The sequence below is a fragment of the Hemiscyllium ocellatum genome, chromosome 9 (assembly GCF_020745735.1).
Source record: "Hemiscyllium ocellatum isolate sHemOce1 chromosome 9, sHemOce1.pat.X.cur, whole genome shotgun sequence".
Lineage (NCBI taxonomy): Eukaryota > Metazoa > Chordata > Chondrichthyes > Orectolobiformes > Hemiscylliidae > Hemiscyllium > Hemiscyllium ocellatum.
The window spans coordinates 43,058,852-43,072,939 of NC_083409.1; the positions used below are offsets into that span (position 1 = coordinate 43,058,852).

At 39.7% G+C, this 14,088-nt stretch overlaps 1 protein-coding gene across 1 annotated transcript in view; it reads left to right on the forward strand.

Moving 5' to 3' along the window:
- crb1 (crumbs cell polarity complex component 1) overlaps positions 1-14,088 on the forward strand; it is a 163,657-nt gene that overhangs the window by 124,016 nt on the left and 25,553 nt on the right. Inside the window, exons 11-12 of the mRNA XM_060829555.1 lie at positions 8,269-8,394; positions 11,352-11,478. Coding sequence (XP_060685538.1) covers positions 8,269-8,394; positions 11,352-11,478 — 253 coding nt within the window. The remainder of the gene's footprint in view (positions 1-8,268; positions 8,395-11,351; positions 11,479-14,088) is intronic.

The window sequence follows — 14,088 nt, forward strand, 5'->3', positions numbered from 1 at the left end:
CACTGCTCTCTAGACATTTAGATTTCTCTTGAATTTCCCTTTAGTTTCTTGGTGACCACTTGATACAGATAGTCTCTAGTTTTGCTTTTCCCCATATGTAGAAATACTGTGAAGCCATTTAGAAAGCACAATAATATTTATAGAAATAAATCTACCCTTTTCAACATTTGAGTATAGCGTACAATGGATTTGAGTACAAAACAGGCTTCCATTAAATCATTCCAGTGAGTTAATGCCTTGCTAATCTAGACAATAGGAAGCGACAGTGATTTTAACTTCACATTTAAGGCTATCAGTCACATTCCTGCCCTGAGCAGGGTTGAAGAGGGTACAGCGTGTCAGCCCGTAAGGGAAGATCAGGCAGCGTTTAACTTGTGAGTTGTTAAGTGGAAATTGGAAGATTTCAGGAGAAGCTGAAGAGAGGAAGAATGGCGAAAGGGAACTGGCTTTCTTTCTGAGGTCTGAAGGAATACTTTTGTTCCACTTGACCCAACAATGCAATTTCTGACTTCCCCAAATGGCTCCTTTTCCTTTCGTCCTTTCCTTGATGGAGTGTTCATAATCCTCTGGGTAGAGAATTTCAAAAGTGATAACTTTTCAAGTGAACAAGTTGCCCCTCATCTCAATCCTAATTGATTGATTTCTTATGTTTTAGACTCCCCAGTCAGGGAAAATAAATTCTCAATGTCTGCTCTGTCAGCCTCCTTCAGAATTTTGCATGCTTAAATGGGATTACCTCTTATTCTTCTAAATTCCAGGTGGTATCAGCCCAATCTCCTCAGCCTCTCGTTTTAAGTCAACTCCTTCATCCCAAGAACTAATCTAGGGAACCTCTGCTTAAACTCCCTGCAAAGAAATTGTATCTGACCAATGAGTAGAGAGACCAAAACAATTCCAAGTATGATCTCACCGAAGTCCTGTACAACTGTAGCCAATCTCTTATTCCCTGGCAGTAAAGGCAACTTCCCTTTTGCTTTCCTAATTGCCTGCCATACCAATATGCAAACTTCTTTAGATTACTTACAGTGTGGAAACAGGCCCTTTGGCCCAACAAGTCCACACCAATGCACAACCACTCAGACCCATTCCCCTACATTTACCCCTTCACCTAATACCGTGGGCAATTTAGCATGGCCAATTCACCTAACCTGCACATTTTTGGATTGTGGGAGGAAACCAGAGCACCAGAGGAAACCCACGCAGACACAGGGACAATGCGCAACTCCCCACAGAGAGTCACCTGAGGCAGGAATTGAACCCAGGTCTCTGGTGTTGTGAGGCAGCAGTGCTAACCACTGTGCCACCGTGCTGCCCTTGTATAAGTGCTCCTTGTATAAGTATACTCAAATCTCTATGAACATCCAAATTTGTAAGCCAGTAAAAGATATCCTACTATCATTCGTATTACCAAACTTCACACTTTCCCACATTCTAGTTCACTCCTCGAACCTCTATCATCCTCTTTGTACCTTCCTCATAGTTTACATCCCTATCTGACTTTGTGTCAGCAGCAAACCTGGACAGATTATTCTTAACCTCTTTACCCACATCATTAGTGCAGAATGCAAGTGGCTGAGGCTCCAGAACTGATCCTTTTGGCAAAAGAATTAATACCACCTGCCAGTTTGAAAGTAACGATTTACTTATAATCTCTGCTTGTGGTCCATTAAACAATCTTCCATCCATTCTATTTCCCCAACATCTGTGAACCTTTATCCTGTATTATAGCCTGTTGTGTAGCAACTTATCACATAATTGTTATCGTGCAGATAGAGTCCATTCAGCTCTTTGAGCATTTTGACTTGATGCCACGCTCCTATCTTTTCCCAATAACATTGTACATTGTTTCTATTTCCTTAATCATCCAATATTCTCTTGATGACTTAGTTGAACCTGCCTCCACCACACTGTAAGGCAGCGGATTCCAAACCCAGACCATTTGGTGTGTGAAAAAAGCTCCTTCTCACTTCGCATTTGCTTCTTTTGCAAAACACTTTTAAACTGTGCCCTGTGATTCTTCATCTTTTATGAACAGAAATAGAGTTTACTATCTCCTCTGTTCAGATGCCTCATGATTTTGAAAACTTCTATAAAATCTCCCCTCAACCTTTACCTCCTCAGAGAAAACAATCACAACTCCTCTAATGTATCTTCATAACTAAAGTGTCTCCTCCCATTCTTGTAAACCTATCCTGCAGTGTCTCTCTAATGCATTCACGTCCTTCCTAAATTAGAATTGGAATTAGCTTTATTGTCACATGTACTCACACGAGTGCAGTGAAAAGTTTACGAAGTTGATATTAGGTACGAAGGTACCCAGGTACAGGATGTTAGGAACAAATTTTAAAAATAGAGAAATAAAAAAAGTTCAGCATTACAGTCCTTCAAGTGGACCGCACTGGGCCTCAGCATCAGCCTGCACAGGACCTCGCCTCCAGACCGTGCAGGGACCTCACCTCTGAGATCCACCTATGCTACGCTGTGGGCCAAGCGCAGCCCCGCTCCAAGCACCAAGTTACACCACAGCCAATGGTCCACTGACTTCCCGAGTCCAGGCTCAGGGCCTACTGAAGTTGAGAGTGTGGTGCTAGAAAAGCACAGCAGGTCAGGCAGCATCCGAGGAGCAGAAAAATCAACATTTCGGGCATAAGCCCTTCCTGATGAGGGACTTATGCCTGAAACGTTGATTCTCCTGCTCCTCGGATGCTGCCTGACCTGCTGTACTTTTCCAGCACCACACTCTCGACTCTGATCTCCAGTCCTCACTTTCTCCTCGGGGCCTACTGAAGCCAAGAGTCCTCGATCTCGTCACCACTGCTGCCAATGACCCTCTGATGTTGCTCTGGCTTTCCCAGAACATCAAAAGGTGAAAGAAAAGAATGAGAAAGAAAAAGAAGGAGCATACGGGCTCAGGAGCCCTAACATTCCCTATCATGCCAGCGGATCCTTCTTGGATCCATAACAGTACACAATATTGAATGTCTTACATAAGTTCAACGTGATTTCCTTGATGTTGCATACGCTAAACCCTTATTTATGAAATCTAGAATATTTGATGCTTTACTAACAACTCTCCCCATCCATCCCCTTCTATTTTTAATGACTTATGCACATGTAAATCCATGTCTCTCTGCTCCTGCACACCTTTCAGAAAAGTACCCTTCATTTTAAGTTTGTCTCCTTATGATTTGTACTAAAATATATCACCTCACACTTCTCTGTAATGAACCTCACCTACCAATTATCTGGCCAGTCTAATTATGTAAATATTCTTTTAATATTTTTAACTGTCCTTCTAACGCTTTATAATCTTCCCACATTTTATGTGTTATCTGCAAATGTTGAAATTGTCCCCTGCGCACTAAGATTTACATAATTTGTGTACGTAACATATATATATATATAATAGAGAGAGAGAGAGAGAGAGAAAACAAGGGTCCCAATACTGACCTGTGGGAATTCTACTCTCCCTCCATCCCAAAAAGGAACACTAACCATTACTCTCTGTTACCGAAACAAAAAAACTCAAAAAAGTATAAATGCTGGAAATCAGAAGCAAAAGCATAAATTGCTGGACAAACTCAGCAGGTCTGGCAGATCTGCAAAGAGAAAGGAGAGTTAAAGTTTTGGGTACTGTGAGCCTTCTTCAGTTATGTTTTGTACTCTGTTTTCTGAAGCTCAGCTAATTTTGCATTCACATTGCTACTCTTCCTTGTATTCTATAATCTGTGCCCATATAGCTCACAAACCTATTGTGTGGTAACATATGGAATACAATTTGGAAGTCAAAGTACATCGTACCAACAGCCTTGCCCTCATCAGCCATCTCTGATACTTCTTTGAAAAACGTCAGGAGATTAGTTTGATACAATTTTCTTTAACAAATCCATACTGATTCTTCTGAATTAACACATATTTTTCTATAATGTTATTAATTTAATCTGGAATAATTGATCCTCAAAGTTAATCTGAGTGATCTATAATTGTCAGGCCTATCTTTTCAACCATTATGTTTGAGCAAAGGCATAATGCTCAATTTTCCAGTCCCCTGACACGCATTCAGAGTCCAAGGAAGATTGAAAGATAATTACCAGTACCTCCGCAGTCCACTCTCACTTCCTTCAATATCACTTGAATGCATTTCATCTGGCCGTGGTTCTTTATCACCTTTAAGCACTGATAGGTTATCCAATATCTCCTCCTTATCAATTTTAAACCCTTCCAACAACTGAGTTTCATCCTTTGTCACTATGACCTCGGTAGCATCTGCCTCATAAAAACTGATGTTAACCTTCAGTTAACACCTCAGCCATGCCTCTCACCTCCATGTGTTAAACACCCTTTTCAGCCAGAGAGTGGTTAATCTAAGGAATTCACTGCCACAGAAAGCTGTGGAGGCCAGGTCGTTGAGTATATTTAAGATTGAGATAGATAGGTTCTTGGATATCAAGGGGATTATGGGTTGGGGGAGAAAGTGGGAGAATGGGGTTGAGAAACTTATCAGACATGATTGGATGCATATACGATGGGCTGAATGGCCTAATTTCTGCACCTATGTCTTATGGTCTTTTGATCCCTAATCACCTCTACTCCTTTTACCACCCTTTTGCCATTGGTGTGCTTATTGAAGATTTTGAAATTTCCTTGTATGTTAGTTGCCAGTCTTTTTCTCGTAATCTCTTTTAGTAAGTTTCTCTTATTTTCTTTCTCACCTCCCTTCTGAATATTCTGTGTTCAACTTGATTCTCAATTCTATTTACTATCTGACATCTGTCATAGCACACCTTGCCTCCTTTAACTTAATTTCTATCTTCTTTGTCATTCAGGTAACTTTGAATTTGTTTGCATGTGCTGTAGATCAAGGGGAGCCTATAAACGTACTATACTCTCAATTTCCAAAAGGCATTTGACAAGGTGCCACATTAAAGGTTATCAGTTGGATCTCTGGCAGAAAACAAGAGTGTGCAAATATAGATCTTTTTCTGATTGACAGGAACAGATGAGTGGAGCTCAGGATTTTACAACTTATGATTTAGCTGAGGGGACCGAAGCCATGGTTGGTCAATTTTCAGGTGACATGAACATAGCTAAGAAAGTATGTTATGAAGACAAAATCAGGAGGTGGCAGATATATATAAATAGTTTGATTAAGTAAGTAAACACTGGCAGATGGAGTATAATGTGGAAAAATGTTCAGTTATTCACTTTGGCAAGAAGAATAAAAAAAAGGAGAGTATTAATTAATTAAACAGAGAATGAATGCTAAAAGTGCAGAGAGATTAGCTTTCTAATTTGAGTCACCAGGTTAGTATGTAGGCACAGCAAATAAGCAAAAAGACTAAAGGAATGCTATCCTTATTATGAGAGGAATGGAACATAGAATTAAGGATGTTATGCTTCAGTTATACAAGGTATTGGCAAGGGCACATTTAGAATAATGAGTGCAATTTTGATTTCCTTATTTAAGGAAGGATATAAATACATTGGAGACAGTTCAGAAGAACTTAAATAGATGATACCTAGAATGAGTGGGTTGTCAAAGGTTGGACAGACTGAGTTTTTTTTCCCACTGGAGTTTGGAAGAGTTAAGGGTGACGTGATTGAAGTATATAAGATTTGTGTGAAGATTTGTAGCTCGGGTGTCAGTTGTCATGGTTGTGGGTATGTTTGCTGAGCTGGGAACATACCCACAACCACAAAGTGTATAAGAATCCTGAATGGTCTTGACAAGCCGCATATGAAAAAGATATTTTCTCTTAGAGGTGAATCCTTACCAAAGATTAAATGTAAGAGTCACCCTTTTAGGTCAGGGGTGAGGAGAATTTTTTTTGTCTCAGTGGGCTTGACAACTTTTGGATCCTCTGCCTTAGAAGTTGGTACAGACAGAATAATTTAATAGGCAGGGTCTTTTATCGTGAAGGGAGGTAGATTTTGTTTGGCAAGAGAATCAAATGGTGTCGGGGTAGATTGGAACATGGAATTTGAAACATAAACTTTTAAAAAATCTTGTTGGAGCAGGCTCGGGGAGGGGTGAATGGCCTGCTCCGAATTCTTCTGTTTCCCTCACAGGATTGATATGCTTTCACTGGAAAGGATACCCTGAAGATTCACAAGGATGTCTCAAGAAACGGAACATTGCCTCTGAACACAGATTAAATATGTTAGCTTTCCTTGGATAGAGGCAGCTAAATGAACATTTAGTTGAGGTATATCAAAAATGAGGCCAGATAGAGTGCATAGAAAATGCCTCCATCCATTAACAAAGAGGTTAACAATAGGAGAAAAAGATTTAAATAATTAACAGAAGCATTAGAGGTGAGTTGAGGGGAACACGTTTTCACCCAGAGAATGTTGGGGCCAGCTCAATGGCTGCAAAATGGGTAGAAGCAGAAATTCTCATCGCATTTCAAAACTGCTTGATGTGTAGTTAACTGTAACTGACAGAACTGTTAACCAGGAGTTGGAAAGTGGAACTTGGCTGGATATTTCTATTGCACTGTTTTCATATGCAATAGATAGATTGAGTTGAATGGCCTCCTCAGTGCCATAAACTTTCCCCATCTCTATTGTCCATCTGAATTTATAAAGGACATCATCAAAAAGATTTCCAATAATAAACTCCCCTGCAATGTCCATTTAAGTTATGATCTGTTTTAACTAATTTTTAAGATTTAGTTCTAATGCTTCAGTTTAAATTGTATGTGATTTAGAATTACCTTCAGTAATTCTCATTCAAACTGTGTGACTGATCAACTCTTTCAATAAAGTCTGCAAAATAATGTTCAGAAAAAAATTCTTAAGGTAGAATCAACTAAATATTTTAGATGCATAATCTGGTTGAAGAAAATAATGTTATGCTTTTATTAAAGTATGCATATCTTGATATTGGGTGGCACAGTGGCACATACCCATGAGGAATCTTTTGGGGAATAGTCAATGTTGAAACTGCATGCAAAGTATAGAAAATGTTCTATACCTTTGCTATATGTCCTTTGAAGTTAAGTCTTTTTCAAGTGAACTGAAGGCAAAAATCCAAAATGAAAAAAATAATTTCTCAGAGCACAAGAAATGGAGATTGCAGCAGTAGTGCCTGAAGTTGAACAACTTACTGGAAGTTTGCAAGTTGAGCAAATTTATTCATCACTGCAGCAGAAGTGAGGAAGTCATTATTGTACTAATCTCAGAAAGACTATAACTTTCAGGCAGCTAGATGTCACACAGCATTTGATATCTTAATACAAAAGGCCCCCAGCATACTCTGAGGGTAGTCAGTTAAGCTGTCAGCCAGTTGATCAGCTACATATATAATGTAACAGTAACTTAAGTAAATAAAGAATCTAGATTGTATGTAAGTCTGAGATATCATAACAGTGTACATAGTTAAAACTTAATAAACTTCAGGATATCTGTCTCAACAAGAGACTAGTCTTTGTGGTATATGTTAGGTGGGCTATCGCAAAGACTATATGACACTGGCAGTGGTGCCCACACCAATATTGGTGATTTGTCGAACTTGGATCAGAAAAATGGAAATAAGGAATGGATGAATTGCCATGCATGAAATTTGAATAGTTACGACTATCATAAAAATTACAGCCATGTATTGTTCAAGTGGCACAAATCAAATACAAAGATGGTGCATCTTCCCCTCACATGGAAGTATTACATGGTCACTAATGAGACATTGCCCACTGTGCATATTTTACTTGTAGTTTTGCTTACTACCACAAAGATAGGGAATCTATTGAATTCTCCACTACCAATATCCCTCACTTTTTTAAACAAAAATATAGGCAATAAACATATTTATATATGTAACTGAACAGATATAGTTGGACAAATATAGTATGGGAAGGCAATGGCCTAATGATATTATCATTGGACTGATAATCCAGAGACCCAGGTAACGTTCTGGGTACCCGGGTTTGAATCCCATTATGGCAGATGGTGGAATTTCAATTCAATGAATATCTGGAATTAAGAATCCAATGATGACTGTGAATCCACTGCCAATTGTCAGGAAAAACCCATTGGTTCACTAATGTCTTTTCGGGAAGGACTGCCATCCTTACCTGGTCTGGCCTACATGTGACTCCAGACACACAGCAATGTGGTTGACTCTTAACTGCCCTCTGGGCAACTAGGGATGGGCAATAAATGCTGCCTAGTCAGCGACACCTTCATCGTGTTAAATAATAAAGAGAAAAAATTAATATAAAATCATAATTGGTAATTAAAATGGTCATTCATTCATGTTTTGTGTCATAGATATCCTAGATTATCTGCTACATTCTGCACTGAGGAAAAGAAAAATTGGACTTGCTATAATGGGGGAAATTGCACTAATGGGAAGACTACAAGGTGCATCTGTCCGATCGGATTTACTGGAAACAAGTAAGTGAAAAACAAGTCGGAAGTGCTCACAAATATTGTGGGGCCAGTCAGCACTATTGGGAAAGTGATATGTAGAACTAAATCACTTCCTGAAAAGCAGACCAGAGAAGGGCAGAAATAATATTCAGAGATTAAGATTCCAAGCTGCTCTTATTACACTCAACTCTGAGCAACTAAGTTTAATCCAGGAAGTAGCTTGGTCATGGTTCATCTGCACAGCCACTCAAACAACTAGCAGTATTAGATACAAATACATGCAAAAAAAATTGATAAAATCACAATTCAAAGGCGATCACTGTCTTCTAGAGATACACAAAGCATGTAAGATCTCAGCAGCTTTTTTATGAATGCATAGTGTTCCATATGTTGAATGTCAATGAGTACAGGGTAAATTTTTCACCTATTCTGAATAACTTCACAAGGAATATTGTTCAAAGTTTGTGAGAAGATTTGTAGCTCGGGTGCTCGTTGTTGTGGTTCTGTTCGCCAAGCTGGGAATTTGTGTTGCAGACGTTTCTTCCCCTGTCTAGGTGACATCCTCAGTGTGTGGGAGACTCCAAACCACTGTAAATGACGGAGGAAACAACACAGAAGCGCTTCACAGGAGGCTCCCAAGCACTGAGGATGTCACCTAGACAGGGGATGAAACGTCTGCAACACAAATTTCCAGCTGAAAATGTGTTGCTGGAAAAGCGCAGCAGGTCAGGCAGCATCCAAGGAACAGGAGATTCGACGTTTCGGGCATAAGCCCTTCTTCAGGAATCCTGAACGTCGAATCTCCTGTTCCTTGGATGCTGCCTGACCTGCTACGCTTTTCCAGCGACACATTTTCAGCTCTGATCTCCAGCATCTGCAGACCTCACTTTTTCCTCCAACACAAATTCCCAGCTTGGCGAACAGAACCACAACAAGGAATATTGTGAAGAAAGAGCCAACTTTTCAGTTCAAAATTAAAATAGGAGTAAAGAGTTACATGATGATACACAAACCATGACTTCACTATATGCAATATAATTATTCAATGGCTGTTTTATCAGAGCAAATTATAGTTTTCTTAGTTTTTAGATTTTTAAAATTAAAAATGTAGAACGATATGTTTGATCCCAATTTTTCCTTCTCTCCTTCACTTACATCTTGAATGTTGCCACACGACCCTTTTAACTAAAGAAAGTGATAGCAATAACTTTCTCAATACCTACATGCTGAGCATTTGGAGAAGGCAGTTCTTGTAGTATCGTTAGGATGCAGGTTAGAATCAACGTCAGGTTCTACAGTCATTGCCAGTTCCTCTGTAGAACAGTTACAATTCTGGGAAATCAATGTCCCAGCTTTGTCAATAAGAAGGATTTGGAAAATTGTTACATGTGTATGACGGACTTTAAAGCAAGTTGTATTCATATGTTTCTGTTAAAAATTCTGAAATTAATGTTGTTAACAAACTAACATCTAAGTCAGTGATTCCCAAATATTTTCCCACTGCAAATCCATTGAGATTTGAAAATTGTTGCAACCTCTCAGTGAGAACAGGGTTGGTGGAGAGTGTGTTGCTGGAAAAGCACAGCAGGTCAGGCAGCATCCAAGGAGCAGGAAAATCAACGTTTCGGGTCAGAGTCCTTCATCACTCTGATCTCCAGCATCTACAGACCTCACTGTCTCCTCCTTGGTGGAGGGTGGTCAGGGGTGGGGAAGGAACACAGCAGGGGCCTGTTGAATAGGGAACACAGTTGTCGTAATTTGGTGAGAGCTTCACAGCAGACATTCCTGCTTTGCAGCTCACAGCTAGAAATTTCAGCTAGAAGTTTCAATTGGAATCCTCAACTGGGAAGCCCGAAGCTCGGTGTTCAAGTTGCCTGTCAACGAACCATTAACAATAAGAAACTTGCTGACCTCTCAAAAATCAATAAACATCCCAATCTGTTGGAAGGACCCTGTTCATTGGTAGAAGCTCTCTACCTTTGAGTGCTTCCTTGAGGTTGTGAACACCAGGAGTCAAAAGTAGAGCCGAAAACATTCAATGGTAGTCAGGGTTTCAAAGCAGTGCCACAGGAATAAGCTTTCACTGGACTCAGTCGGTTAAAAGGCAAGAGGTGATTACAAACTCCTTTATTTACCTTAATAAAGGATGACCCACTGTTGTGGGGAAACAATATGTGTCCATTATTTGTATTATATCCTGAACACAAGTTATGTAGGCCCAGATGAATCTGATATTAGCTTACTCTGTACATTAAGGCAATATAAAAAGCAACTTCATAATTCATATCTGGCCTGATCTTTCTCAGTCAACTTTTGAGAAGGTGACAGAAATTGGAATGGGTATATGTGAACAACATGAACATTTAAGGTGATACTTATGCTGTTATACAATTAAGTGTTAAGCAGTATTGGCAAGCAATAAAGTTTAAGACATTCAGATCATATTGAGCAATGGTCAGCCTAAAAAAAGTCTTAGATTCCAACTCACAATACTCCCCAGTATAGCTACAATACAGTGGTTCGAGAGATTTATTAAAATAGCAACCAGAACTAGATCTTTCAGCACATTTTACCATCCATTCCGTAAAGAAGCAACTATATTTTTCTGAATGCCTGCTATTATGCAGTCAATGCTAATTTATAGAAATCTTAATTAAGTAAAGTTAAGATTTACTTAATTAAGAATGCTTAAGCTGCCAAATACTCTGCAATTGAAGATCACATTTTGCGTTAGTTTTCATTTTGTCTGAACAAAATCCAAAGGGCAAGCCGAAAACCAAAATGTTTGAAATGCTTACTTGCGACTATTGAGATAAATGCTAGATGCACTCATCAGGTCAGGCAGTAAGTAGGTCACTTACCTGGAATTGATGCTAGGTGATTCACCTGGAACACTAATGCTTTCTCCTTTTTGACCTGTCATGTATTTCCAGTACTTTACCTTTTTTAATAATTGTTTTATAAATCTGGACCTTCTGCAGATGTGAAGTCGACATTGATGAATGTGAATCGGACCCTTGTCTTAATGGAGGCTTCTGCCAGAACTTACCCAATAGGTTCCACTGCATCTGCGACATGAGCTTTGCGGGTGACCGCTGTGAGTTTGATGTAAGCGATCTCTCCTTTTTCATCTCTCTATTGCTCTGGCAGCATCTTTTTCAGCTTCTCTCCTACCTCGTAATACGAATGGACGATGAACCAGCAGTTGAGTGGGGTTGAAGCTCTTGACTAACCAAAGTAATATGTCAGTTTATTGAGAAAGGATGGTGCAATTATGAAATGCCAGTATTGCTCTTGATAATTCATATTGTTTGGAAACCAACACATTGACTGAATTTTTATTAACCCTGGGAAAATGCAAAGCCCTTTTTGGCTAAAAAAATATAGAGCATATAACAAAAGTTATCTGGAGGAAATTATTTTCTGTAAACATTGAGCATTAGGTATTTTAAAGCAGAATTTAACACTTGTGACTATAAGAACGAAACAAGATACTGTGGAGCCTAAAAGTCTGAAACAAAAACTGAAAGTCTTGGAAATACTCAGCATCTGGAGAGAGAAAAGGAGTTCCAGGTTATAGTTTGAAATTTATATCCTTTGAGACCTCTGCAACTATTTTGCTTGCATTCTCTCTGCAGTTTACATGTTACCTTTTTTTTCTGTAATTTTTGCTTTCAGATGGTATTGGTTCATCATTTACACCTTCACAAGCCACATCCTTTGTCCTTTACCTGTCTCATTGCCATTCCTTTTGGCTTTGAACCAATAAGTACTCGGCCTATTAATCTTCCTTCCCTTTCACCTTATTAGAGACCTTATCATATGTTCTTTTTCCCCAACTCCTCCGTTTCACTTGTGTATGAACTATTATTCTCTAACATTTTCCGGTTCGAATGTGAGAACATCATTCTGAAACATTGGGCAGAATTTAATGTCTCTCACTCCCACCTAACACCAGAGAGGGCTGTGAACCAGCTGTGAATAACAGGCCTTGTAAAAGGTACAGGGAGGAGAACCCATCATTTCTGGACTAATTTCGATTAAGTGAGAGCTAGGGATGGTTGACATTCCCATCCTGAGGCCACAAGATAGCTGTAGAGACAGGGAGGCTGCAGAAGGACTTGAACAGGCTAGGACTCCCACGTCCCTTTGTGCTTCAGATTTCTGAAGCCTTTCCCCATTTAGAGAATTGTCTATGCCTCTATTCTCCCTACCAAAGTGTATACCTTCACACTTTCCTACATTGTATTCCAAGTGCCATTGTTTTGCCCACTCTCCAATTTATCCAAGTCCTTCTGCAGCTTCCCCACTTCCTCAATACTACCTACCCCTCCACCTATCTTTGTGTCATCTGCAAACTTAGCAACAATGCCTGCAACTCCTTTGTCCAGATCGATAATATGTGCTGTGAATGGTTTTGGTCCCAACACAGACCTCTGTGAAACTCCACTAGCCACCAGCTGCCATCCTGAAAAAGACTCTTTTTTCCCTATCTCTGCCTTCTGCCTCTATCCATGCCAGTACCTTCCACTTAACATAATGGGCTCTTACTTTATTTAGCAACTTCCCATGCCTCCTTGTCAAATGCCTTCTGGAAATCCAAATAATTCACAACCACTGGCTGTCCTTTGTCTAACTTGCTTGTTATCTCTTCAAAGAATTCTAACAGATATATCAGGCATGATTGCCCCTTAATGTAACCATGCTGACGCAGCCCCATTTTTATCATGCACTTGCAAGTATTCTGCAATCTCATCCTTAACAATGGATGCTAAAATTGCACCAATGGTTGAGGTCAGGCTAATTGGCCTATAATTTCCCATCATCTGCCTCCCCCCGTTCTTAAATAACGGTGTACCATTAACATTTTTCCACTTTTCTGGGATCCTCCCTGATGCCAGTATTTCCTGAAAGATCACCACCCACCCCCTCAGCTATGTCCTTCAGAACTCTAGATACAGTCCATCGGTCCAGGTGACTTATCCACCTTCGGACCTTTCAGCTTCCCAGCACCTCCTTCTTGGTGATAGCCACAACATGCACCTCTTTCCTTTATTGTCCTGAAGTTCTGGAATGTAGCTAGTTTCTTCCATCATGCATACTAATACAAAGTACCAATTCAGTTTCTCTGCCATTCTTTGTTTCTATTACTACTTCTCCATCCTCAGTTTCTAGAAATCCGATATTCATTCTTGACTCAATCTTAAGTTCTTCTATATCAAAAAAAAAGCTCTCTTAATCTTCTTTTACATTACCAGATAGCTGACCTTGATATTTCATCTTCTGTCCTCCTTATTGGTTTTTTAGTTGTCCTCTCCTGGTTTTTAAAGGCTTCCTAATCCTCAAGTTTCCCATAATCTTCAGCATAATGTATGCTTTTTCTTTTGCTTTTATATGCTTGACCTCCCTTGTCAGCCATAGCTGCGTCGTACTCCCCTCAGTATGCTTCTTCTTCCTTGGGATAATTTCTGTTGTGCCTCCTGAAGTACCTCCCCAAACTGCTACTATTGCTGCTCTCCTTTCTTCCCTGTTAGGTTTCCTTTCCAATCAACTCTGACCAGCTCCTCCCTCATGTCTTTGTAGTTGCCTTTACTCAATTGTAATACCGTTACATCTGATTCCAGCTTCTCTCCTTCTCAACCTGCAGGGTGAATTTTATCATCTTATGGGCACTGCCCCCTCGAGGTTCCTTCACCTTAAGCTCCCTAATCAAGTCTG